The sequence below is a fragment of the Bactrocera neohumeralis genome, chromosome 4, assembly GCF_024586455.1.
Source record: "Bactrocera neohumeralis isolate Rockhampton chromosome 4, APGP_CSIRO_Bneo_wtdbg2-racon-allhic-juicebox.fasta_v2, whole genome shotgun sequence".
NCBI classification, from domain to species: domain Eukaryota; kingdom Metazoa; phylum Arthropoda; class Insecta; order Diptera; family Tephritidae; genus Bactrocera; species Bactrocera neohumeralis.
The window spans coordinates 89,110,194-89,136,966 of NC_065921.1; the positions used below are offsets into that span (position 1 = coordinate 89,110,194).

The 26,773-nt window shown below is 40.5% G+C and overlaps 5 protein-coding genes across 5 annotated transcripts in view; 2 read left to right on the top strand and 3 right to left on the bottom strand.

Moving 5' to 3' along the window:
* Positions 1–65: 65 nt before the first annotated feature.
* On the bottom strand, positions 66–2,391 carry LOC126756169 (maltase A2). Its single transcript, XM_050469022.1, has 6 exons — positions 1,787–2,391; positions 1,352–1,728; positions 983–1,289; positions 605–921; positions 421–549; positions 66–356 (listed from the first exon to the last, which is right to left on the bottom strand). The coding sequence occupies exons 1-6, from the start codon at positions 2,285–2,287 to the stop codon at positions 275–277; spliced, it is 1,713 nt and encodes a 570-aa protein (XP_050324979.1). The 5' UTR covers positions 2,288–2,391; the 3' UTR covers positions 66–274.
* A 1,882-nt stretch (positions 2,392–4,273) lies between these two features.
* LOC126756859 (maltase A1-like) lies at positions 4,274–6,425 on the bottom strand. The gene is made up of 5 exons (XM_050470297.1): positions 6,251–6,425; positions 5,125–6,164; positions 4,707–5,050; positions 4,510–4,653; positions 4,274–4,441 (listed from the first exon to the last, which is right to left on the bottom strand). The coding sequence occupies exons 1-5, from the start codon at positions 6,399–6,401 to the stop codon at positions 4,366–4,368; spliced, it is 1,755 nt and encodes a 584-aa protein (XP_050326254.1). The 5' UTR covers positions 6,402–6,425; the 3' UTR covers positions 4,274–4,365.
* Positions 6,426–8,303: 1,878 nt separating this feature from the next.
* Positions 8,304–10,741, top strand: LOC126756860 (maltase A1). The gene is made up of 6 exons (XM_050470298.1): positions 8,304–8,565; positions 8,639–9,675; positions 9,738–9,885; positions 10,038–10,233; positions 10,310–10,450; positions 10,516–10,741. The coding sequence occupies exons 1-6, from the start codon at positions 8,406–8,408 to the stop codon at positions 10,580–10,582; spliced, it is 1,749 nt and encodes a 582-aa protein (XP_050326255.1). The 5' UTR covers positions 8,304–8,405; the 3' UTR covers positions 10,583–10,741.
* Positions 10,663–26,773, bottom strand: part of LOC126755900 (uncharacterized) — a 30,756-nt gene continuing 14,645 nt past the window's right edge. Inside the window, exons 4-19 of the mRNA XM_050468623.1 lie at positions 26,696–26,765; positions 26,516–26,642; positions 26,259–26,435; positions 25,954–26,194; positions 25,652–25,825; positions 25,381–25,595; positions 16,552–16,723; positions 12,961–13,070; positions 12,613–12,892; positions 12,478–12,547; positions 12,291–12,417; positions 12,059–12,229; positions 11,923–11,991; positions 11,685–11,856; positions 11,075–11,251; positions 10,663–11,017 (exon numbers count right to left, since the gene is read on the bottom strand). Of these exons, the coding sequence (XP_050324580.1) occupies positions 10,773–11,017; positions 11,075–11,251; positions 11,685–11,856; positions 11,923–11,991; positions 12,059–12,229; positions 12,291–12,417; positions 12,478–12,547; positions 12,613–12,892; positions 12,961–13,070; positions 16,552–16,723; positions 25,381–25,595; positions 25,652–25,825; positions 25,954–26,194; positions 26,259–26,435; positions 26,516–26,642; positions 26,696–26,765 (2,597 nt within the window). The 3' untranslated portion in view covers positions 10,663–10,772. The remainder of the gene's footprint in view (positions 11,018–11,074; positions 11,252–11,684; positions 11,857–11,922; positions 11,992–12,058; positions 12,230–12,290; positions 12,418–12,477; positions 12,548–12,612; positions 12,893–12,960; positions 13,071–16,551; positions 16,724–25,380; positions 25,596–25,651; positions 25,826–25,953; positions 26,195–26,258; positions 26,436–26,515; positions 26,643–26,695; positions 26,766–26,773) is intronic.
* LOC126756861 (probable cytochrome P450 4ad1) lies at positions 17,950–25,426 on the top strand. Its single transcript, XM_050470299.1, has 9 exons — positions 17,950–18,176; positions 20,455–20,564; positions 20,845–21,139; positions 22,130–22,199; positions 22,464–22,590; positions 23,353–23,550; positions 24,224–24,482; positions 24,605–24,793; positions 24,984–25,426. The coding sequence occupies exons 1-9, from the start codon at positions 18,011–18,013 to the stop codon at positions 25,208–25,210; spliced, it is 1,641 nt and encodes a 546-aa protein (XP_050326256.1). The 5' UTR covers positions 17,950–18,010; the 3' UTR covers positions 25,211–25,426.

Genomic DNA, 26,773 nt, shown 5'->3' on the forward strand with positions numbered 1-26,773 from the left:
TAACTACATAAATAATGAGTAGTAAAATTAAGCTCACCAAAGCACGTTTATTCAAAGCCACTGAGTTTGTTTTTATATGATACTATCTCCATAAAAGTTGAAGACAAGTGGCTAAGGTTTTTATTATTTTCTAATACCTGACAATAAATTAGCATCATGAAATATAATTTCAGCACCAGAAAGACTTTTACCGTATCCTCTCGTAGATATATAGCCGAGCTCTTGCGCTATCCGAGCTCCAAAATATTACGTCTATGTTTTCTCAGACAGAGACTCAACCGCTGCCGGCGGATCCACGCAGCACCACCGCCTCATAAGGCATCAAGTATATACGCTGACTCAAATCCACCTTATCGCTGAAAAGACAGAAGCAGAAAATGCCTCAAAAGCTCATAATTACAAACTTGGCAGCTGATTTACCCAAAGCTGTGTGGCGAATGTCGGCTGAGCAGCACATATTCCATCGTTTTATTCGCCAAGTCGTGCACGTATTCTACCTTGTTGCCCATATTAATTAGTATTCGGTATTCTTCGTCCGCGAAAGCGGTGCTGCGAAATTTTTGTATTACTATTCTACTCGATTCTCCTAAGTCGCAATATTTACCGCACAACTTGAAAGACCTGTTCCGAGACTGCGCCAAAGGCGAAGCCACCCACTTCTTTGAACGCTTTAAATGCGTCTGTTTGCTTCAACCGCGTCATTCCTTTAAAGATTTGCAGAGTGCTTCGTGCCACGCCACGTTCTGTCGCCACATTGACACGTTTGTAGTCGGGTGAGATGGGCAGCCAGCTGGTCGGACCCGTGGTAAAGCCAGCATGATCCGAAGTGTCCCATTGCATTGGCGTGCGCTCAGGATCGCGATCTTCACAAGAGATAGCAGTGCATTCAGTGGCCACATTGGCCATGCCGATTTCTTCACCCTGCCAGAAAACTATATTTATGAAGGTCCAACGAAAAATTATCGGATTACGCGAGACTTACATAATATGTGACCGATGTGCCGGGCAGTGCGTGTACCAGCATAGTCATTAGGTCCACTTTGTGCTGACCCATGCGCGTTGCCAGCCGATCGTTGTCATGATTGCCCACCACCCAATTAGCGGACTGATGTTTTTCCCATATATTATCCATCCATCCTTTCACAGAGTCTTCAACATTTTTCGCCGTCGAATAACCGTTAAGTGACATCAAATTAAAGTTCATGGGCATTTGGGTACCCGAGTGGGTGCCATTATTGATGTAATCACTCAAGACTTCAACGGAAGAGTAGGCTTCAGCAATGAGCACGCTGCAGAAGTTTCGTATTTTTTTAAATTTAATTTCATAAATGTTTTGAAAAATAGTACTCACATGGTGTCACGTTCATGTTGGCGCTTATATTCATCCAAGAACTCACGCCATTCGTACACAACCTCAAGCGTTAGCGGCTGATCCTTCGTGTAGATGTGATCGTGGTAATTGTAACTATTAGGATCATCACTCCAGCCGCTTAGCGGTTCATCGGGATATGTGCCATTCGCGAAACGCTTTTCGCCAATATGAGGCACCGCATCTATACGAAAGCCATCTGCACCACGATCAACCCAAAACTTCAACACTTCCAGCATATGCTCACGCACCATCGGATTGCTAAAGTTGAGATCGGGCTGTTTCGGCAGAAACTGATGCAGATAATACTGCTGACGTTGCTCGTTCCAAGTCCACATCGGGCCGCTGAACACACTTACCTACAAAATCAAAATATGTTAGAGCGAAAATATACTAGCGTCGTGGTAGGACACGCACCCAATTGCTGGGTGGTACGCGCTTGCCAGTCTCAGCATCAATTTTGCCATCTTCCCAAATATAAAAGTCGTCATAGCCCTCTTCCCTACGTATCGACTTCTGAAACCATTCACATTCGTCACTCGAATGGTTGGGCACAAAATCCAAAATAATTTTAATACCCAACGCATGCGCCTTCGCTATCAAAGCATCAAAGTCGGCCAATGTGCCGAAAAGCGGGTCGATCTTTGTGAAGTTCGAAATGTCATAACCGAAGTCGGCCATTGGTGACTCGAATATCGGCGACAGCCAAGTAGCTGTCACGCCAATTTCTTTGAGATACGCCAGTCGCGTTGTGATGCCGTTCAAGTCGCCCACACCATCGCCATTGCTGTCCAAGAAGGAGCGCGGGTAGATTTGATAGAGCGTGGCCGATTCCCACCAATCAACGGTGCTTGCAGCAAAGCAGTTGCCGCAACCAAGCAACAGCGCTGCGTATAACGGTAACAGTCGTGACAACATCTCGAAATTAACTGCGTGCAGCCACGACAGCAAATTAAGATTTCTCCTAATATAGATGGTGAACGATAAGCGTACATTATCAATTTATTGCCAATAAACGAAAAATTATTATGCAATGCGCATTGCATGTGGCGAAGTGGTGCACTCACATACTCAAGCTGGTGAATTTTATTGATTGATTGCGTTGACATTAATTATCAAATGTAGACATTTATACCCAAGTATTATACTACTTATAGCACACATAGCATCTAAGAGTGAAGTATTTATGCGAGCTGAAGCAATTAAACGATTTTAGCAGATAAGTTATCTGTGCGGTAAACAAAGTCTAAAGTCAAAAGCTATGCAAATGTTTATGCCTAAAGCTGTTTGGAGTGAAATTTTGAAAAAGATCTAACGCTCTTGCTTGATTAATGCTATTGTAGGGATCTAACGGTGCAAACTATTGGGTAGTCGAAAAAGTCTTTTCGTATTTCTTGTCAAACATCAACATTTTTTTATACTTATAATGAATTTAAATGAACCAAATATGCGCCATTTTGGTCGACCACTTTTTGCCATTTTTTCGACAGAGACATTATTCCATCAGTGTACAACTTTTCTGGTTTCTCGGCGAAAAACTGCGACAAGTAATTTTCACAGGCTTCTGTTGCAGCCAACTTTACTCCATTAAGGGAGTTCTGCATTGACCGAAACAATGATATGGAATGAGAGTCCAATGGTGCAAGGTCACGGCTACATGGTGGATGCATCAAAGCTTCCCAGCCAAGCTCTTCTACTTTTTGCCGAGTCATCAAAGATGTGTGTAGTCTGATGGAAGACGGAGCCCTTTCTGTTGATCATCAGTTTTTGACAGTAAAATATAGAACCAATCGTTCAACCAGGCTGGAGCAGCTCATAGTGGCTGATTCCTTTCCAATCCCACCAAACACTTAGCATAACCTTTCGAGGCGTGAATCCTGGCTTTGCGCCCATTTGTTGAGGTTATTTGATCAACTTTTCGTCTCCTGTTACCATTTGCTTCAGAAATAGTTCTATTTCATTTCGCTTTAGCAAAGAATCACAGATGTTAATTCGGTCCATTAAATTTTTCACACACAATTCATGTGGTACTCAAACATCGAGCTTCTTTTTGTAGCCAGCCTTTCTTAAATGGTTTAAAACCGTCTGATGACGAATGTTAGGTTCCTTACCGATGTCATCGTGGTCAATCTTTTCCATAATTTTATCGACTTTTTCAACGATAGGTCCAACAGAGCGAGGTGTATCTCTCACATCGACCTATAACGGATTTCTTCATTAGTTTCACTCATATTTGAACAGCTGTAACTTTTTTTCAACTTCCCCGAATTTAATTTTTTTTTTTGGTTAAACCTTTCCAACACTATATGATATGACACAATGTGGTTGATAGCACTGGAGATATACGACTGCAACAACATCTATTGACAAAATACGAAAAGACTTTTTCGACGTCCCAATATATCATGTCAGAGAAAATGAAATGTCTGATTCCTAAATAACTACGCGCATATGCGCCTAAATTTATGCAGATTTTGTGAGAGCGGGCGTTAAAGAAAATTACTCTTCACGAATTTTCCTATAAGATCTGAAGATAATTGGCATTGTTAATAGTGTTTGCTTTGTGATTGGCATTCAAAAACTAATATTAATTACAGTACATGCATTAAGTAAATAAACAAGCACTTCTGTTGTTAAGTAGATGCTAGCGTCATACGAAACCCATTATCTCTGCTTATTCTGCACTTGAGCTCTGTATAACTGAAGCATTTATATACACCTAGAGTCACAAATACAACCTGTGACCTAACGATTCCAAGAGTAGCTGCTGCTTCAAATAAAAGTAAATTTTCCTATTACGAAAATATTCCAGAGCTCGCAATTTGTGGGCAGAAAACTAAAGTTGGACTTTATAAAAAAAAATCAGTTTATGAACCCAAAAGCGAAAAAAATCAAAGTCATTGATTTTGCAATGCAATACTTCTAATATTTTTATATATTTTTATAGTTCATGGTTGCAATCTAGCAAATCCGTAGCTTGCGTCTGTCGAAGCCTGCTATGCCTCATTCACCAAACGCAGTACATAGCCGTTATATGCTTTCACCTCCAACGAGTCGGAGTCCACTTGTTGACTGCCGAAAAAGTAAACAATAATTAGAGCTTTCAATATGAATTAACACCAGTGTGTAGCCGCTCTTACCCATTTTCCAAGCCAGATTGCAGTGAACTGGCAACAACCTCCAACTTGCCGCTCACATCGCCATACAACTCATCGAAGTTCAAAGTCACATTTTGGTTGCCAATATTTAGAATTATGTAATATGCATCGCCGGTAGCAGCTTGCCTGTAAAATGAAATTTTTGCTAAAATTTTCTCGAAATTGATCCCGTTGCTCACCTCCTGTAGCTCAGCCAATTGTCGCCGACCACCGATTCGTAATCACCATCGCTGAAAGCGGGTTCGGATTTCCTTAATTCGGTCAGTTTTTTGAAAATTTTTAGGTGACTGTTTTCTGCTGCTTCTTGCGCCTGCACGTTGTTTGACTCGTACGACTGGCCCACAGGTAACCAGGTGCGATTCGCAGAACTGAAACCAGCATTTTTGGTGTTGTCCCAGAGGAAGGGCGTGCGCTCAGGATCGCGTGAATATTTCTGGTAAGTGTCGGGGTCAGCATTGCAAGCCTGCGGATCAACGCTATCCTCCCAGGACACGTAACCGTCTTCCAAGCCATACTCCTCACCCTTAAGAATAACATTAGATTGGACACAAATAATGCTCAGTATTTAGGACTATATTGTGAGATATATGCACTTACGTTGTAAGTGACCGCAATCCCTGGTAGCGTTTGTAAGAAGATATTCATGAGATCGGCACGTTGAGCACCGAATCGCGAAGCCAATCTGGGATTGTCATGGTTGCCAAGCACCCAGTTAGCGTAGACACCCTCAGGCATGTTATCCAACCAATGGCGTACATAGTAATCATAGTCGGAAGCCGTGCTCTGGTTGTTCAGATCGGCCATCATCTCGAAGTTGAAGGGTATATTTGAACCGTTATGTACGCCATCACCATACATGCGCATAAGATTCTCAAAACTTGTATAAGCCTCAGTGAGCAGCACCTTAGTGTCCGTATCATAATCAAGTTTCCACTGGTCCACAACGTCACGCCACTGATAGACTATATCGAATATCTCAGGCAGCGAATTTGTGTAAATGTGATTCAAGTGACACCAATCATCTGGGTCGGGACAAGAGCTAGTATCCGCTATAACGGGCTCATCAGGGTAGGTGCCAGTTGTGGGATCAACATCAGCCTCGAATAAGAAGGGTACAGCGTCGATACGGAAGCCATCAATACCACGCGCCAACCAAAATCTGAGCACATTCTTCATATCCTCGACAACATTTGGATTGCGATAGTTCAAATCTGGCTGTTTTATGCCAAATTGATGCAGGTAATATTGTTGACGTTGCTCATTCCACTCCCAGGCGGAATAACGGAATTGCGAAATCCAGTTGCTTGGTGGCTGACGTTCACCAGTGGTAGCGTTGAGCACACCATCATGCCAAATGTAGAAATCACGATAGTAGGAATCATTGGCGACGGAACGTTGGAACCACTCATGTTCGTCGCTGGTGTGATTGGGCACAAAGTCCAAAATCAGGTGCAAGCCGAGGCTATGCGCTTTTTCGATTAACGACTCCAAATCCTCCGTCGTGCCGTACTCCGGCTGTACCTTTGTGTAATCCGAAATATCATAGCCGAAATCAGCCATTGGCGACTGAAATATGGGCGAGAGCCAAACACCATCCATGCCAATGTCCTTCACGTAGTCCAATTTTTCGAGTATACCTGCATAAAGCAATAAATTTGTTCAATGTGGGGTGTTATAATCAATGATTTGGAATTTATTGTAATGACCAGGTTGAGCTGCTTACCGTTCAAATCGCCTATGCCGTCGCCATTGCTGTCCTTGAAGGAGCGTGGATAAATCTGGTAGAAGTTGCCGTTTTCCCACCAGTCACGCTCGCTGTGGCTGACTTGGCACAGAGCGAAAGCGATTAGAAAGATGCCGAGAAGTTTCCCCATAATTCGTTAACAGGAAGTACTGCGCTACTGATCACAACCGTTGCTCGTTCCCCATTTATAAGCCCTAGCTGTTGACATGTGGACCGCTTTCCACAATGGATAATAGAATTCAAGTCGAGGCGAAACGAGCAAATGTGTTACTTTGTTAAGCTAAAACGGCTTTATCCGCTGTTCTCTAGAAGTTACAGCATTTTCTGAAAACTATTGACTTAGTTTTGTGCCTCACCGCAGCTGCGCAAACTTACACAATATTATTTGTGTACTTTTCATAACATTATGGTACTGATACTCGGTATGAGCTGGGCTTTACATTTTTTATTTTCATTAGACTATTTGTCAGTTCAGAATGTTCGTAGTCTATTTCTTAACGAATGACTAAATTAGTGTTTGTTTTCACTGTTTTGTTAAGCTGCTTCTCTTCAAATATTTACTCGAACAATAAATAAACAAAAAATAAACCCGTTATTTTTCGAAATATATTTTGTTTCTAAAAAATAAACATTGCTGAACCTTGTCTTCAATGTTTACTTTCTTGACTTTGGAAAACTACCGCAACTTTGTAAATAAAAACACGCCAATAAACCGTTTCAGAATGGATGAAAATCTCCGCAGGAGGTGGAAAGAAGGTAGGTTTGGGGTGCATACTATAATATAAGAAATTTGATATCTAATATAAGAAAGGAGGATGGAGTCATGTGTAGAAGTTCATACAAGTGAGGAAAGTTCTCTGATTGCCATTCTTGGGAACTTGGCAGTGGCCAGACGCGATTCTTTTTCATATGGCTCAAGCAGCTCACGACTTCCGGCCCTAGACCAAAAATCCTCTGAGCAGCCAAAAAACATCCGGTTGACCCCTCCACAGGGTTGTGAGCTGGATTTGGGAACCGCCACGTAAACGCCCCCAATGAAAAGGAACAAAAAGCCTCGGAAGAGCAACCCCTCTTTTGATGACGACCATGACAAACAAATTAGGGACCCAAACTCTATAAGTCACTCATTATTCCCGCCCTGCTATATGGTGCACAGGCATGGACGATGATAACATCTGATGAGTCGACGTTACGAGTTTTCGAAGGAAAGGTTCTGCGAAAGATTTATGGTCCCTTGCGCGTTGGCCACGGCGAAAATTGCATTCAATGGAACGATGACAGTCCAGCTCTGAAAGTTTTCAACGCAGTACACGCCGGGGGAAGCAGAGGAAAAGGAAGAGCGCTACTCCGTTGGAAAGACCAGGTGGAGAAAAACCTGGCGCCACGTTGCGAAAAAAGAAACGACTTCCGCGCTGTTGTTAACTCGACTATAATTGCGTAAGAAAAAGAAGAATATGAGAAAGTTATTCAATACCACTCGCTTTGTTCTCTTGCACAATATTTGTATTCGATAAGTTTTATCATCATTTCAGTGTGCAATTTCCTTTTCCTCCAAAACTGTGTTATCAGTCGAGGATGCTTTTGAGTGTGTACTAAAGTTTTATGTGAGGGCTGAAAAATTCCACAAGCAATTGTTTCTGCTATCTTCGTACCAAAAACAAAAATACAAATATTGAAAACTCTGCCAGCTCAAAGTGAAGTGCCCCGCTCTGACAATGTAGAACTGACAACTGTCACAACAGCGGTAACGCAACGTCAGCGCAAATCAAATTATTGCACAAAATAAAAGCGCCATGCCACTTAAAGGCAATCTCATGTGAACGAAATGATCAGCACTTTCATAGCAGGTGACTTTACGCGCTTCTCGAAAGTGGCTCACATAGTGTTTACAAAGCAATTGTTCGATACAAATCACAAAAACCAGCACTTAATAATTATCAATAAGTTTTTTTTGCTGCTCATTTAACTTTTCGTGTGCTCCAGACACAAATCACTGCCTGCTTGCTATATAAAAACCCCCAAGAGCACAAATTTAATTAGTATCAACTTAGTAGCAAGTCCCCAACGAAGTTAGCTAACCGGTTTTATCGCAGAGTGTTAGAATTATTGTGAAATAGGAATCGAAATCGAAAAAATGCAGAAGGCAACCGCGTTGCTATTAGCCGTGCTTTCGGTCCTGGCCTTGTTTGCCACCAGTACCCAAGGCAAGGATTGGTGGGAGAACGGAAATTATTATCAAATCTATCCGCGTTCGTTTCGTGACAGTGATGGCGACGGTATTGGTGATTTAAATGGTGGGTTTCGGTGAAAAGATATTGAAATGACCGCGAGCTTAATACTCTTTTTATTCTTTCATAATACCGACAGGTGTCACTGAGAAATTGCAATATCTGAAGGATATCGGTTTTACAGCGGCTTGGCTGTCGCCAATCTTTAAATCACCGATGGCCGATTTCGGTTATGACATCTCCGATTTCTATCAAATTCATCCAGAATATGGCACAATGGAGGATTTCGAAAATATGATTAAGAAAGCCAAAGAGGTGGGCATCAAAATTATACTCGACTTCGTGCCAAATCACTCCAGTGATGAGAATGAATGGTTCATCAAGTCGGTGGACGGTGATCCAGCATACGCCGACTTCTATATTTGGCATAACGGCATCGTAAACGAAACCACTGGCGAACGTCAGCCGCCCAGCAATTGGGTGAGCGTTTTCCGTTACTCTGCTTGGGAATGGAACGATGTGCGTCAACAATACTACTTGCATCAATTCGTCACCAAACAGCCCGATCTCAATTACCGCAATCCAGCCGTTGTCAATGAAATGAAGAATGTTATGCGCTTCTGGTTGGGTAAGGGTATTGCGGGCTTCCGCATTGACGCTGTACCTTATCTCTTCGAAAAAGATTTGGACCGCTACAATAACTACCCAGATGAACCAGTCATCGATGATGTTAGCACATGCCCCGATCCCGATGACGCTTGCCACTTGAAACATATCTACACGCAAGATCAACCCGAAACCCTCGATATGGTCTACCAATGGCGTGCGCTCGCCGATGAGTTCAAGAAGGAGCATGGCGGCGATACACGCATTCTGCTCACCGAAGCTTATACCAGCTTCGACAACATGATTCTTTATTATGGCAATGGCATACGAAATGGTTCGCACATTCCTTTCAATTTCGATTTCTTAACAAACCTCCAGAACGACACCAAGGCGCCGACGGTGGTGGAACACATCGAGAAGTGGTTGAATGCGATGCCTGAAGGTGTGATCGCCAACTGGGTATTGGGCAATCACGACAACAAGCGTTTGGCCTCACGCTACGGCGTGCAACGTGCCGATCTCTTCAACATTCTGCTCCAAACATTGCCCGGCAATGCGGTGACCTACAATGTGAGTAGCCGATTTTTTAATCAGTCAAGTGTGTACATCGTAACCCCCTTTTCTTATTTTAGGGCGAAGAACTAGCTATGACTGATGTGTATATTAGCTGGGAGGACTCCGTGGATCCACAGGCCTGTAATTCAGATCCTGACCGTTACTACGATTTATCACGCGATCCTGCGCGCACACCTTATCAGTGGGATGCATCACCCAATGCCGGTAAGTGTTACAAAACTCAATTATGCAAAACTTTTATCTTATCTGTCTGTTGGCAGTTTCAATAACCATTTTGTCGGAGTTCACATGTTTTCATTCACTCATACTCGCATGCCTTAATAAGACTTTCAACATTTCTTATTCAATCCCAACAGGTTTTACCTCTGGTGACCACACTTGGCTACCGGTGTCCGATGACTACAAGCAGAACAACGCTTTGGCTCAACAACGTGCCCCACAATCGCATCTGCAGATCATGAAGAAGCTCATACGCCTGCGCAAGGAACCGTCATTCCAGGATGGCGATTTCAACATCAAGGCGATCGACGACGATCTCATCATTTACTCACGGTGTGTTTTCTGTCACAACAGATTATTCCCATTGAGCACTTTCTCGAGTTCCATTATACCTCTATAATCTTTGTAGCCAAAAAACTGGTAGCGATCTGTATGTGATTGTCCTGAACTTGGGCAGTTCTAATAAGACATTAAACGTCAACACTTACTACTCGTTGGGTTCCAAAGCGGAAGTGATTACGACCTCCATGCAGTCGCAATACGTTGATGGGTAAATTTAAATGCATAATACTTAACACCAAATACTTTATCGAAATAATTTTTCCTTTTTTGCAGCCAAATTATTGATCCCACACAGTTTAATGCCGAGCCCTACGTGGGCACTGTCCTGGTGGCAGCTTAATGGAGTACTCAGTCATTATGATATATTTATAGGATAAGCAACAAAAACCACTCAGTATACATGGACATCAAACAAACTAATTTAAGATTTATCATATATTCATATTTATATTTAATTAGCAATATTTTCAAATAAACAAATGCAACCAACATTAAGAAATGACATCTCTATATTATCTGCAACCTCGGCTCTAAAGGCGCTCTCTTAGTCGTAGGAAAATGCCATTCTCCGCTTTCAGGGTCAGTACAGCCGACAATATCGGGTCATACTTGCTTGGATTTGGTAATCGCTTACTTTGTTCCTCTTGCGACAAGCCAATGAAGTGTCTCGAGTAGCCATCTGTGGAGGCTAATTCGTCCAGAGGCGGCAGAATTTCGAAAGTGCGCACGACTTTCGAAACTACAGTTTTAACTTCCAGCAACGCGAACTTTTGTCCTTTGATAGGAGTTTGTTTAGAAAATTCAATACATTGTAATACTTCAAATTGCTCACCAATACAATTTCTGGGACCCGCGCTGAAAGGTAGGTACTCAAAAGGATTTTGCGAGCGTTTCGTCGAACACCAACGATCAGGATCCACGCGGTAGGGATCGGGGAAGTATTTTTCATTGTAACCGAGTGCCATCAGAAAAAGATTAATGGTAGTGTCTACAGGCACAACGAAACCATCTGTGGCGAGAAGATTTATTTTGCTGTTGTTAAAGAAGTTTTTCAAATTCGAGTACACGTTAAAAATAAAGAGAAATAAAGAGAGGAGACTGCTTAGATCGCCACATTATGAGAGATTTCTATACTGTATTGTTACAACATATTATTATCGCCTCAATTTAATATTAATTTCCAGCTTTGTAATTCAAGTTTAACACTTGGGAGTTTCAGATCGTAAATCCCGAGTGACGCTTGCAATGAAGCTTTCATCAGCCGGACCGTGGCTCTAGTAAATTATAAAAAAAGTGTTATGATAACAACTGATATAGTACACTTGATAGATCTTCTACATAATTCGTTTCCTTATGGAAGAACGCAAAAACCAGTCACCTTAAACTTAAAAACTTCAAATTTTCAAATACTCATTTTCCTAGTGGGTAGCTCATGAACGCACTTATATCGTACTCCCTGTCAGTACGTCTGGCAACAATTGGTACGCTGGGATAGAGACGCAGTGACTCTTTTATCACCATATCCAAGTACTGCATGTCAGCAATCTGCTGGAAAGTGGCTGCATCCTTGAAGTTGTCCCCCAATAACTGTTTTTGCTCGGCGTACACCTTTCTCTGTGCGTATAAAGAAGAATTTTAAAACTCGTTTTTGTTATCAGCTCTTAAAAATTACTAGCTTACTTGTATCTCAGGATGCATGGCGAGCAAATACACTGTGAATGCAACAGCAGATGTGGTTGTATCGTGACCCTAGTGTGAAAAACGTTTATGGATAAATATGTCTGTCTACATTTCTACTTACTCAACACAAACTCACCTCAAACATGAATGTCGAGACCTCTTCGTAGATCTCTTCTTGTGTTAACGGTTTTCCGTCGATTGTAGACGAGAGCAAAGTGTCCAGAAAGGCCTGCTTTTTGCGTGAGAACTCATTATCTTCTCCCTCCATTGTTTCAAGTTTGAGTGTTTCTCTACGCTTCGTTATAACCTAAAAGAAAATGCGATGCATAAATGAACCACTCAATTTTTTTATTTGTGTATTTTTGTACCTCATTTGTGAACTCTTGTAGAGTCTTCAATGTCCTACAGTACTTTGGATAGTCTGGCGCAAATCTATATAGAAGATTCGACCTTTTCAGCGGATGAAACGCGCGCATGTTGATGTTGTAACACATGCTGGAGGAGAGAGCAATGCTATTGAGCAAAAAAAGCCATTTTAATGGGAGAGCTACTCACTCTTTGAATGCCTGCACTAGCTTGTGGTCATGATTATCCATCGCATTAATGTGTACGCCCATCGCGGTATCTATTTGAGACACAGAAAGTATTATATGCTGTTAGTATAATCGAGTTTTTCCACTGTCAACCTACCACAAATCACATCCATCGTTAGGTAGTGCGTCATATCTTGAAAATCGAATATGGAATCATGTTGCGATACTTTCCGCAGTTTTTCAACGAACTTATTCGAATTCTTGTTCATGTCATCGTGAAAATTTTGCAAAATCTTAAAATGAAAGGAAGGTGTGATAATCTTGCGATGCGTGTGCCATTTGCGCCCCGTGCCGGTGAGGAGGCCAGTGCCAAGCCAGGGATGAAGCATATCGTAAATATCAGATTTATCGATCAGTGATTTGCTGGTTAAGATATACTGCGGGGACGCAAATACAAATACAAATTAATTTTTGGCGTGAAATTCCTACTCTATGGTATATTTACCTCCAAATCTTTTGCGTCTGAGACTACCACATTCCGATAGGGGCCAATGAGCACTCGATAATTGCGATGATCCGACTCCACCCACCATTGAAACAGTTTATTTAGTAATTCTGAAAAAATAAAGATATGGAAGCATGAAGATATATGTAAGTATGTAGAAAACAAAAATAGTTTGTCATCCAAGTTTCAAAAATGTTCAGTTCAAATTATATTTATTATATATGTATGTATAACGGTAGCAGTTGTTGAGTTCATCTATGCATTCCTATAAATCTAATCACAGAAATTTCAAATTTAATGGGAAAGGTTTGTTATCATTCGAAAGATGATTCTTTGGCATTTATTTTTTAAGATTATTCTAGATTTCCAAACAACCCGAGAGTATTTTACATGTTTAGCAACATAACCGATGTATCTAAACATAATCTCTAGCAACATATTGCAATTCACCACAGTTGAGAGAATACTCAATTATGAATACTCTCAGCCGCTTAGCGGTGCTCAATAAATACCACTCGCTTTGCACCGCTCTTTCCCAACGCAACGCTCTCTGCTCTTCGCTCATAGTACGATCGACAAATAAACAAAACACCGCGTCCGATCAGTTAGCTGAAGCTTTTATCATTTTTTCTTATTGTTTACTTTATTTTTTGATATTTAATATCACTTTGTATATAAAACAAAGCTTGTGATTACTAATTCTTAAACTGCAACTAACGAGTTTAGAGTTTTGCAAAAAAAGCAAGATTTATATAAGTATCTGTAAGGGGGTACATACATACATATGTACTTATGTCTGAATCATTGTGATTATTCATGTTGCTTTTATAGTCGTATTTTATTGCGATAAATGTATGTATGTATGTACACGATCGCTTTATATTTCAAGTTCAAGCTCGCCGCTTGTTCGAATATAAAAGTATTGGGACTTGGTAAAGGCAAGCACGCAATTACAAATGCTGCAAGTGTTGCGGATAAACAATAAAAATAAACATTAACATGTTTTATTACTGTCTGTTAATCGGAATTATCATAAATTATTTACAATGCTAACAGGTCAATTAAAAAGTCTCCGGCCTGGCTCATAGATGGCGTTACTAGAATTAAACCCATATGATTTTTAATCAGCCCTCACGGTTACGCATCCAACGTACTCTTCAGATCTGGGCCCCAGCGATTACTTCACGTGCTAAATTGTTGTCGAATGAAGAGGGGATCGACGAAAGTGAGGCCTATGTTGAAGCAGTTTGAGGGTCGCTATAATCGGTATATCAAAACAACCTGTTCGGGGTATAAATATGTAAAGAAAATAAGCCAAAATGCCGTCCTAAAATTCTTGCGCTCTAAGCAATTGCCTAACTTGCCTATATGTATATATACTGTCAGCCAGTAAAAAAAGAGTGCTTCTTTTAGTTACATTCAACCAGGGACTACTGTACATTCAGAAACAGCAATTGTTTTCGTTTACTGATAAGCATTTATATGGGGCCCAGTATAGTATAAGTACCTGTTTAGCAAAAAAGAGATTTCAATGGCATTCTCTCAGTATATGCGTACCTGAAGACTAACTTTGGCATATATTCAACACCAATTAGCTGAATAGATAGTTCAACTCCACACCACACAGTTATGTCAGTGGCTTATCACTAATGTAAATATGTTGTTGTATTTCATGACATAGCATTTTCACGCACGATTGAATTTCGGTGATAACTGCAATCACGAGCATTAGATGAGCGACCAGAATCGGCATGCGAGACGGGTTTTCTTCAGTGAAGCACAGCAAGTGTTGGGATTGGTATGTACATACATATATATTTATGTGTATATTTGCGCAAGATTTTTAATTTCCAAAGATAAATAAATAAATGACTGCTACAGTGAATATTATCGGCTTAAGCTGCCGCAGTGTGTAATACGAATATGATAACCGCTTATTGGCCGAATACCAAAGGCCGGAAAATTTACATCAAATATAAAGCGTTTACTAAGAACGTTTTTATGCCCTAAACAGGGTATATTAAGTTTGCCACGATGTTTGTAATACGCAAAAGGAGACCCTATACAGTATATATAAGAGCGATCAGCGTGTCGAACTCAGTCGTTTAAGCCATGCCTATCTAACTGCTTGTATATATACGAACTAGTTCCTCAGCTTTAGATATCGATCTGAAATTTTGCACACGTTCTATTCTCGCAAAGGAGCTGCTTATTTGTCGGAACCGTCGATATCGGATCACTATAGCATATAGTTGCCATACAAACTGAACGATCGGAAACAAGTGTTTGCATGGAGAACTTTTTCATTTGACGAGATATCTTCACGAAATTCGGCATGCCTTATTATCTAAAGCAGTAGTGCAAAATACTAAAAACTTGTTCAGGTCGTATCACTATAGCATATAGCTGCCATACAAAGTGAACAATCGGAATCAAGTTCTTGTTAGAAATGTTATCTATTTTTGAACGGTTTAATAGCTGCTGTGCTGCCGAAGTTAAGCGTTTTTTCTTGTATATCTCTTGATATATCTCTTATTTATTCATATATTCACTTTGCATACAAGTAATAGATTCTGTTTGAATAACAAGTTTCAGAGTTGAGTGAAAGTTAAGTGCAACGGTTCATACTAATCATAGTATTTCTAGGTTTTCATCAGATATTTATAGTAAAAACAAATGCTTTTAAATAGAAATAAATACGCAATACTTAAATAGATCCAAGGTTGAATAAATAATTAAATAACATACATATCTAATGATATATAATGATGCTGTTATTAAACCGCAGCAAGTTTTTATCGCTTCCAGGTTGCTCAGTATGAATTGCGGTGAATGCTTGCTCAGTAAATTTATAATAAATACAGTGAAATTCCCCGTTACGGACAGTCCTTAATACCGAACACCTCCTATAACCGGACAAATTACATAAACGCAACTTTTTCATTAATATTTTCATAGCAAAACAATTCTAATAACCGGACACGGACACTATTTGCTCGCATTTATTAGTTCAATAGAAATATAGCCTTGATTTGCATCTTTTGACTCTAAGAATACATTTTAAACACTTTTCTGCCACGCCCCCATTTACGGACAGCTCCATTAGCCGGACACAAACACTCCGGTTATGAGGAATTTCACTGTATTATCAAAAAAATTAAACGATTTCTTACACACTGATAATACTATATGTTTTATACCAGACAGATTATGGTAGATTACTTGCCAAAAAAAGTGAACGCATTTAGAAAAATAAATATTTTTTTATTACTCAGTTTAAGCTGATAAAAGTAGACGCTTAAAAAACGACAAAGAAGTTCAAATATTAAACCAGTATAAGATTACAACTTGTTTGTTCAAAAACTGATTTAAATGAATAACCACTTGATGAGTAATTAACACGGTTTTGCCGTTTCAATCAAAGACCGAATAAACCCTTAACAATTTTGTTTAATGAAATATTGAATAAAACAAAAATAACTGTGAATGTAACTCCAACGAACGATCGCCGAGTCAACTCATTTCACACATACATTTGTATGTTATATATAAGCAGCGGTACTCTCCAACTTTTTTTTCTCACTTTCTTACCACTTGGCGTTTTGCCCACTTGATGCGCATTTCCCAAAACTGGTAAAGCCGGCGGTCCTGGCAGCTTATTCAGCTGCTTGACTTTGCTATAATTTTTCACTTCTAAGTAGAGTATGGCAAGAATCGGTGCCAGCAAAACACTACACAACAACAGCAACAACATATTAACTAGCTACACACTTTTCGTATGAAATGAATGCACGTATTGTTAACGCTGCCAAGCAAAGCGTGGCGGAATTTGAAAACTCGTTTAAACTGCTGGAACGCCGATCGTCAACTGAATGTTGCTCTCCATGCACTGCGGCATTTTAATATTCAAAAAACTTACAGTTTTCAGCTAACTGATAAGACAAGAGCATTTGCTGCTCGCAACAGCCTAAAAGTAGGCTACACTTACTTTACGAAGGCTACAGTGAGCGCTGTGATCATTGAAACAAAATCGGCGATCATTAGGTGGATTCATTCGCACGAGTTCGACGCAAATATGGCTAGAATTAAGCCAGCAAAGTTCCGCTGTAGAGTAAAATTTAGTTGAAATTAATTTTTTTAGCGACTTTTCGATTTTTCTTTAAATTAATACAGCACTTGGAGTAATCGTAAGCCTTTTTTAAACATTTTTCAGCCACAAATGTTACTTTTAATGGTTGTTTTATAGTTATTATGTACATATGTGTTTGTATGTTTGTGTATATGCCTGACATTGATACTCCATTAAAAGCGGCTGATTGCTAATAAATTTGGCGATACGTGCGCGAGTGCACTTTACATACAAAAACACCAAAAAAGCGATCAACAATTACTTTATTTTTAGTTTACGACGAATTCGTTATCTCGGCGCGAAACAAGAATATTAAAGAAATGGAGAAAAAAGAAAAGCGAATTGAGTATATTAAAGGCCGTTTTCTCAATGTCTGGTTAGCAGCCAGTTAAGTTCTGGTTAAAAAAAGTTTCTTTATCGAAAGAATGAATCTTGGTTCAGTTAACCAGAACTTAAATGACAGCTGACTGCTAAATAGACGATGAGAAAACGGACCTAAGCCCAATTAATCCCAAAATCAGAATGCATTCAATTTGAGTTTGAGACTTTTTGCTTACAAATTGAGCTGCTTTCTCATAATGAACAGAATAATAGCATTTATATTTGCTTTATTGCGTTAGACCATTATTGAGAAGCAATGAATGCTTTGTTGAACTTCATACAAAGTGCTCTTTGGATAAATGTTAGATAAGCCTTCTTATCTGCAAGCCAATCGGCTCTTGGACTATTTCTACCTTTGAACCAAACAAACATTTCTTGAATCGATTATCAGTTGGCTGTCAGCTAACGCTAAGTTAAAGTCGTCACGTCTATTTCTCTGCAACTTCTCAACAATAAACATAAATTTCTGTTTGAAGCTCAACTAATATTATTATTTTGAATTTTTTGTTGTAAAAAAGTCGAGTTTGTGTTAATTGCAAAATGTATCTACTACTCCTCACAATATTTCTGTTCACGCTAATTGCGTGGAAGGGCTTAAAGTTGCTAAACTATATTGATAATGTGATGGGTATTATGGAGATGATCCCAGGGCCAACGCCTTATCCATTTGTGGGCAACCTCTTTCAGTTTGGACTCAAACCGGACGGTAAGTAGCCGAAGTGACAAGCAAGTTTACATAATATATAATTGTTTAGAACACCATGCAATATTTATTAATATTCAAGTAATGTGTCAAGGTCCAAAGATTGGGTCAGTAAAGTTTCGCATGACACATACTCGTACTCAGCGGCGCAACGAAAACTTAAAAAGTTTGGCCAACACGTGAGGTGCATTCAACATATGAATACTGAAAGTAATTAATTATTATTATGAAATGTATTTGTATAATGAAATGTATTGTACAAACACAACAACGGAATAAACCGCTCTTCACTGATTCTCTCAGCTGCTGGTGGTAGTGCAGAGCATCCAGTCCGCGACTAATTGGCTTTTAATAGCCGCGTAATATTTCTGGCAGCTTAAGCGGTTCTCTCCTCAACAGTTGCACAGTTATTGGTGCAATTAAAGTATATGGCATTTATTACAGTTAATAATTTCGTCGCGATAAGGCAAGCAAAACAAATTCAAAAAAAAACATTAGTGTGTTCGCACCGACTCGAAAGATACAGAGTTCAGAATTTGAGCGTTATTGTGATAAAATACCAAACTTTTATAAAAATAAAAAAATCAAGCTTTCCTCCATTAAGGGAGTTCTGCATTGACCAAAACAAATGGCAGTCCGATCGTGCAAGGTCGCGGCTATATGGTGCATGTATCAAAACTTCTCAGCCAAGCTGTTCCAGTTTTTGCCGAGTCATCAAAGATATGTGTAGTCAGGCGATGTCCTAATAGAAGACGAAGAACTTTTTCTTGATCAGTTCTGGCCGTTCTTTTTCGATTACTTGCTTCAATCTCGTCAGTTGTTGACAGTAAAATGTAAAATCAATCGTTTGACCAGGCTGGAGCAGCTCATAATGGACGATTCCTTTCCAATCTCATCAAACACTCAGCACAACCTTTCGAGGCGTCAATCTTGGCTTTCCGACCATTTGTTGAGCTTCACCACGCTTGGACCATGATCTTTTTCACACATTATTCTCATATTTGATCCACTTATCGTCTCCTGTTACCATTCGCTTCAGAAATGGTTCGATTTCATTTCGTTTCAGCAAAAAATCGCAAATGTTAATTGGGTTCATTAAATTATTCACAGACAATTCATGTGGTACCCAAACATCAAGCTTCTTTTTATAGCCAGCCCTTTTTAAATGATTCAAAACCGTTTGGTGATGAATGTTTAGTTTCTTAGCGATGTCATGGCTGCTTATGTGTCGGTGCTGGTCAATCTTTTCCATAATTTCATCGACTTTCTCACATTGAAATTTCTAGAACGGAAGCGAGCGAACCATTATTGTGCTACAGGGACTGATACAGCATCGCCTTCGTAAACTTCACAAAGCAACAGTGCATTGATGAACTTAACTCAATTTTGGGCGATGAAGCTCCACCAAGGATCAGTGTTTATCGATGGTTTGGTGAATTTAGCGGTGCTTCGAAACACGTCTGTGACAAGGTGGCAGGTGGTGAATCGTAGATTTACGTATATGAGTCAGAAAGTAAACAGCTGTCGACTGTATCGGTAGTATCAGTTAAGCCGAATCCGAGCCGTGCGAGCTCTCGAAAATCGACTGCAGTTTTGAGCATTCAAAACATCATAACTAAAATGTGTTTTTGTTAATTAATCCTGAAATATAAAAGGCAACCTACGTACGTGTACTTTTTATTAAGTCCACATGTAGTGATCACACATCTTAACAAAATACTTACGTTTCAATCTGACCTGTGTTTTTCGGTAAGAAAGCGGCCAAACATACTTCCATTTAGAAGAAATTAGAAATAATATTTTTACCGAGCTATACACGATGTATATCAATGTAAAAAATGTACCTAAACTTTTTTAAAGCCAACCAAATCCAAGGTTTGCAACAAATCCCCATTGCAACAATGGATTTGTGACGAAATAAGACAAAACACAAAAATACAATTTATGTTATGGCAGTAAAGGAAATATAATAGTCTACGTCACTTATGGAAATTTGGTAATTTCCTTACAATGTTACCTACAACAAATACCAATGAACATTGTTGCACGTCGAAACTCTTTATCCTGAAGCAACCTTTTTTAAAAATGCGGAAATTCCATTTCAGCAAAGAGTGTTACAAAGCTTATTGTTACCTCGGTCTATGAAATTTACCGGGTTCACAAATAAATTGCGCAATCATACATGCACAGGCACCCAAATGAGTATGTAAGCTCACATGCTTCTGCAGGAATTTCAGCAACGCAGCGCTTAAAACAATTTATTTGCCCTTTTTACTTGCAGAATATCCGAAGAAGATTCTACAGTATTGCCGGAAATATGACTTCCAGGGCTTCCGTTCGGTGGTGTTCTTCCAATATCATGTCATGTTGAGTGATCCGGCGGAAATTCAAGTAATTTCATTTGCTAGTGCCCATAAGTCATGACACACACACACGCACACACACACATATAAGCATACATGTGTCGCATAAAAGCGACGACACCTCACACATTTCACCAGCCCCAGCTACACTGAGCCCCATAACAGCGCACATGTAATCACGCAGTGTTAATACTTCAACGAAGTGTAGCAGCTTTCATCTTTCGACGAAATTCCTGCCCGAAATTCATTATCATTTACAACTTCTTTGATTTACTGTTATTATTATTATTTTTGCCCGCTTACCACAGAACATCCTCTCGAGCTCTACGCTGCTGTACAAGGAGCACCTGTACTCCTTCCTGCGTCCTTGGCTGGGCGATGGCCTTGTCACTGCCGCAGGAGCGCGCTGGCTGAAGCATCGCCAAATCTATGCGCCGGCTTTCGAGCAGCAAGCAATTGACGGTTATTTGCAGGTGGTGCATCGAGCTGGCAAGCGTTTAGTGGAGAAGCTCTCAGAACGCGCCACTGCAGCCGCAGATGGCGTGCCGAAAGTCTTGGACGTGCAGCCACTGTTAGGCAAATGCACCTTGGATATTGCGGTTGGTAAGTTTGGCTCGTTCGCTCTGACGGGGTGCCTGGGGACGCGGACAATTGTGATTGGCGTACATTATTGCGCGTGAATTCTGTGCAATGTGTTGTCTAACAAGAATTCTATTGATTTTATTTTGCCAATTTTGTAAAGTACAGGGTTTGTCCGGAAAGTAATAGGACTGATTTCGAGCAACTGGAGAGTCAAGACAAACATTTTCGCGCGACGTGTTTCTATGAGTGGTGCAAGCCGAAAATGCAGCGTTCGTTAGAGCAGAATTACACGATTAAACTCTGTGTGCAACTCGGTAAATCTGCGACAGAGACGTTTTTTTTTTTGATCAAGAAGGCTTACTCAGATGTTTTTTTAGCAAGAAGTGGAGTGTTTCGGTGGCACCAGGCCATTTCAGAGAGCAGGGAAGAGATCGCTGATGAAGACCGTGCGGGGAGAGCTGCGACTTCGATAAACATCGACAATGTGACTTTTTTGACATCAAAGGCATTGCCCACCATGATATTGTTCCTCCTGGACAAACCGTCAACGCCAAGCTTTAGATGGAAGCCCTCAACAACCGATTGTAAGTTGCACCACGACAACGTCCCGGCTCACACCGCCTTTCTTGTGAATAACCATCTAACCAATGCTGTCATCCCAACGCTTCCGCAGCTGCACTACCCGGACTTTTTTGTTTCCTTGCCTGAAAAACCCGATGAAAGGGGATCCAAGCCGCATGCACCTCGGCTCTCAAGGCTATTCCGGAGGATGCCTTCCGTGATGCCTCCAATGCTTGGAAATCGCGCTGGCAGCGCTGCATCGACGCAGAAGGAGTATATTTTGAAAGTTTTTAAAGAATCGTAACGTTGGTTCAATAAATTTTTTTTATCGATTCAGTCCTATTATTTTCCGGACAAACACTGTAAGTGTACTATCTATATTTAGTCTGCGTCTAGTCTACCCATATCGTAAATAAACTGTCTAAAAGCTCTACTGTTTCTCCTCTACAGAAAATGCTACAGGCATACCGAGTTTCGAGCTGAACGACGGCAGAACCGAGCTGCACGCGGCAATTATTGAGTAAGTCTAACGGTGACTTGCTCACATACTCGCTATTTCATCATTGCCAGTCTTCATGTACCGTCTCACCCAACACTGACTTTCATTTTCATTCAATATTTTCAATCTATCACAACACTGACACGAAAACATTTGTCTCCCAATCGAAACAGTTTTCATCCAATTATTTCGGTATTAAATGTACATACGCACACTTTTATGACCACACTCCGACACTCGTACTCAAGCGGTATATATGTAAATATGTATTATATTTTCCCGTAGCCTCTGCGACGTGATAAAGGAGCGCACATTCAGCATTGTAAAGCGCTTCGACACGCTTTTCCAATTAACGCCACATTATTGGAAACAACGCGCCGCGCTGAGCACTCTCGAACGCGTAATTAATAAGGTAAACAGTGATATTTATGTACGGCCGCTGGGGATATTTTGTATTTATGATTTTATTGAAAAAATGATTGCGCTGTGAAGTTGTAAATGCAATGAATGGGATTTGCCTTTAAGCAATGACCGTCAAATGAGAATATTTCGCCATTCAAATTGCATTTCCAGGGAAGCCTTTTTGCTCAGCCAAATATACATATGTATGTAAGTACATGTAAGGGATTAAGCGAAATGCTCAGCAAAAACAAAGTTGTAATGGCAAAGAACAAAATCGGTCGTAATGCCACCAGATTACTGCAGATTTACCGCAAAAAGCGTTCTTGAAAGATTCTTGTTCTCGGTCTCTTGAGACACACGCACGGACCTCAAGGCTATTGCTTTGCATTATTCTTAAAAGCTTTCGCTTGGGTGCCACCTGCTGGTGATCCGTACACCCACATACACAACTACATTTACAAGCGCATATTTAAAAATGAATAAGAAAAACGCTGTTGCTGAGCGTTTGGCGCCCGTCTTCCGCAAAATGTCCCACCCAAGTGCTGCAATGTATCTTTGGTGGCGCCAGCAGGTGACACATGGGCATGTGCAGAGCTATGCGCTCTTTCAACTTGAAAATGCAATATGCGAAAAATGTTAATTGAGTGCACTTTGGCGACCGTCAGCGCCATTTCAGCCGGCGCAAATACTGCGCCTGTTATATTTTCCGATTTTATTATGTTCTTTTTTGGGTGTAAATATGTATTTTTATTGCTCGCACTTTAATTAAAAGATTGTCGATCAACGTCGAGAAAGTCTGCAGGCGTCTGCGGCTCAGCAAGCGCACCAGCAGCCAGGCGTTCGGGAGCAGCAGCCGGCAGCCAGAACAATGCTGCGTCCGTTCCTTGATGTGCTCTTGCAGGCGAAGCTGGATAGGCGTGCGTTGACCAATAAGGAAATATTCGAAGAGCTGTCCACATTTATATTTACGGTAAGTATGGTAACAGCAATAAGTATGTGTGCAGGTTGCTGAAAGGTTGGCAGCAATTTGAGTTAAACTGTTGTTGCCTGCGTGTAATTTATTGCATTATTTATAATGGAAAATTGATTTAATTAAAATCGAAATCGTTTATTCTCACAGTTCAGTAAATTGAAGAAAAAAATATTTAAAATCGGTGTTGCCCCATTTACTTCCTTGTAGATGTAAGATATTAAGGAAATTTAAATATTTTTGAGAACCAAAATGTGGGTAGTCGAAAAAGTTTTTTCGTATTTGTAATCACACTTCAACTTATTTTTATTATATTTGTAATAAACTTTAATGAACCAAATATGTACCATTTTGGTAGACGACTTTTTGCAATTTTTCCGCCAGAGACATAATTCCATCAGTGTGAAACTTTTCTGGTTTCTCGGCGAAAAACTGCGACAAGTAATTTTCAACGGCTTCTCTTAAAGCCGACTTTACTCCATTAAGGGAGTTCTGCATTGGCCGAAACAAATGGTGGTCCGATGGATAAAAAACGAAAAGACTTTTTCAACGACCAGATTGCCACAAATAGCCTTATTATAAGGAAGGGTAATTATTTAGTCCGAAAAAAATAAAAGCATTCTACTCACAACGCAGCTCACTCTCGAGGTCAAACGATTTTCTTTTCACACAGGAACATAATTGCACCGCATCTGCGCTATCTTTTACCCTTTACGTTTTGTCTCGACACGCAGCCGTTCAAGAGAAGCTCTACGCCGAGCAGCAACGCATTTTCGGCACTGAATCAGCCGCGCAGTTGGCACGTGTACCTAGCATTGAATGTGCACATTTGGAGCAGATGCGCTACTTGGAGTTTGTAATACGCGAGACATTGCGTCTGTATCCGTCGGTGCCATTAATTGCACGCACCAATCGCAAGGCAATCGATATCAGTAAGTGAAGAGCCGTAAACTGGCGCAAGTGTTGGCCCGGTTTCGCCTACTCGGCAACAGTCGGGCGTACATTGTTTATGGGTTTTACTTTGTCGTCTTTTTATTATGCTCTGCTTTGATAGATGGTACGAAAATCGCCAAGCGCACAACCGTTATTATGTGCCTGATAGCCATGGGCTACAATGAAAAGTACTTTGACGAGCCGACCGCATTTCGCCCCGAACGCTGGCAGCATATCAATAAGGACGAGGCGGCGGGTCTGCAGGCCTTCAATAGCGTGCCTTTTAGTGCCGGACCAAGGAGATGTATTGGTAAGTCGTTGAATGTTTGTCACTTCGAGTGCGGAATGGAGTGTAAATAGCTCAGTGCGTAAAGCGTATATAAATGAAGGAGGTTCTGCAAAAGATTTTGTATTTTACGGCTTTTTATTATACGTTGAACTTATATCGTCTGTCATGTCTTCTACTGTAATGCAAATGCCTTTCTAATCCTCTTTTACAGCCGAAAAGTATGCCATGTACGAATTGAAGTCGCTACTCTCAATGATTGTGCGTAACCTGGAAATTTTACCCGCCAAAGATGGCCTGCCATCAGGCATCAACGATCACTCACGCTTGGACTGTGTGCCACAGAGTGAATACGATCCCATACTGAATATTCGTGTGACGCTCAAGTCCGAGAACGGCATACAGTTGCGACTGAAAAGACGAACGAACGCCAATAAATAAACCAAATGGAAAGCAAAACCGAAAACAAGTGGCAGGAGACACAAATTTCTTTTAAAAAAATATATTGTAGTGTATGTATGTATAATATACGTATATTTTCAATTAGTTAAGCATTTATTTCTATAACAAAACCGTAAAGAAATTAAAATTTTCCAAATAAATTGTGTTCAATATGATCTGCGTCTCAGACGTATATACAAGCCGCTTACAGATTTTAAGGTAAGAAAGAAGCCCAGCCGCGCATCATATGGATTGTCAATCTTATCACCACGATCTGCGGGGTTATGTATGCCTGTGGATAGTCCATCCACCGCCGGCAATATGTTGAAGTGTCGGATGATCTTCGAAAGTGTTACTTTCAATTCCATCATGGCGAATTTTTGACCTAATAAAATGAAATAAGTTAATGTACTCAACTTTGTATAGTGTATGACTACAGACCTATGCAATTCCTCGGACCCGCGCTGAACGGTATATAGTCGTAGGGATTACTACTGTTGCGATTTTCAAAACGTTCTGGTTTAAACTCAAATGGTGCCGGAAAGTGTTGAGGATTAGTCCCCATTGCTATAATGCAAAAGCCAAGCGAGGTACCTGGCGGAATTTGAAAACCGCCTAAAAAGAGTTGGTATAGTTTGGTCAAAAAATAGTAAGTATAACGGAAACACGTTATGTTGAAAATCAAACTCATATGTAATGTATCAAAAATAATCAAATATTCTATAAAATCACCGAAAACCCACCGATTTCAGTTTGCTCCAACAAAGTACGCACAATGAATGGCACACTGGGAAACAGACGCAGCGTCTCTTTGATAATCAGCTCCAGATACTTCATGTCACTCAACTCTTGAAAGGTTGGGTTACGTTTAAGATCCTTGCCGAAAATTGCAAATTGTTCTTGGAAGGCGCGACGCTGTACTTCTGGATGTCGTGACAAACAGTAAATGGCGAAGCCTATGGCGCTGGCAGTGGTGTCGTGACCCTAGAAAAGAAAAACGTTGTTTGCTGATCAGATTAAAATCTACCAGATATGCAACAAGCAGAACCTCAAACATAAATGTGGAGACTTCCTCAAAAATGTCTTGAAATGACAGAGGCTTGCCATCTACTTCTGCTGTTAGCAAGTTATCAAGGAAGGCCATTTTCGGACGTTTGCCGTCTACACCCAACTTCAGCTTATTTTGGTCGAGCGTCTTCAGCATCTCACGCCGTTTGTCAATGATCTAATATGAGTCACAAAAAGTTTTAAAACAAAATTAACACTCTTCAGCAAATTGTAGTGTCGAACTTGGGCAAAACACACCTGGGAAAATTCTTTGCGCAAGATCGCTAAAGCTTTTTGCTGTTTCTGATATCCTCTGGTCCATACGAAAAAGAAATCGAAACGATTCAACGCGCTAAAGATCCGTTGGCGCATCACATCACAGATGCTGCAGATCGAGCATTATTTTAAAATGATTAAAGTACTTAAGAAACTACTTACTCAGCGATCGCAGGCACTATTGGAGACGTGGGACCCTGTATGGCATTTACTGGTGTGCCCATGGCGGCTTCTAAAACG

Excerpts from the sequence above, each read along its gene's own strand:
- LOC126756169 (XM_050469022.1), bottom strand. The coding sequence starts at position 2,287 with ATGTTGTCACGACTGTTACCGTTATACGCAGCGCTGTTGCTTGGTTGC. Across the intron at positions 1,729-1,786 it reads GCGTACCACCCAGCAATTGG|GTAAGTGTGTTCAGCGGCCC; the intron begins GTGCGTGTCCTA and ends TTGATTTTGTAG. Across the intron at positions 357-420 it reads CATTCGCCACACAGCTTTGG|CGATAAGGTGGATTTGAGTC; the intron begins GTAAATCAGCTG and ends CTGTCTTTTCAG.
- LOC126756859 (XM_050470297.1), bottom strand. The coding sequence starts at position 6,401 with ATGGGGAAACTTCTCGGCATCTTTCTAATCGCTTTCGCTCTGTGCCAA. Across the intron at positions 6,165-6,250 it reads CGGCATAGGCGATTTGAACG|GTATACTCGAAAAATTGGAC; the intron begins GTAAGCAGCTCA and ends TGCTTTATGCAG. Across the intron at positions 5,051-5,124 it reads GGATTGCGGTCACTTACAAC|GGTGAGGAGTATGGCTTGGA; the intron begins GTAAGTGCATAT and ends GTTATTCTTAAG.
- LOC126756860 (XM_050470298.1), top strand. The coding sequence starts at position 8,406 with ATGCAGAAGGCAACCGCGTTGCTATTAGCCGTGCTTTCGGTCCTGGCC. Across the intron at positions 9,676-9,737 it reads GCAATGCGGTGACCTACAAT|GGCGAAGAACTAGCTATGAC; the intron begins GTGAGTAGCCGA and ends TTCTTATTTTAG. Across the intron at positions 10,451-10,515 it reads CAGTCGCAATACGTTGATGG|CCAAATTATTGATCCCACAC; the intron begins GTAAATTTAAAT and ends CCTTTTTTGCAG.
- LOC126756861 (XM_050470299.1), top strand. The coding sequence starts at position 18,011 with ATGTATCTACTACTCCTCACAATATTTCTGTTCACGCTAATTGCGTGG. Across the intron at positions 22,200-22,463 it reads CTGCACGCGGCAATTATTGA|CCTCTGCGACGTGATAAAGG; the intron begins GTAAGTCTAACG and ends ATTTTCCCGTAG. Across the intron at positions 22,591-23,352 it reads TCGAACGCGTAATTAATAAG|ATTGTCGATCAACGTCGAGA; the intron begins GTAAACAGTGAT and ends TTTAATTAAAAG.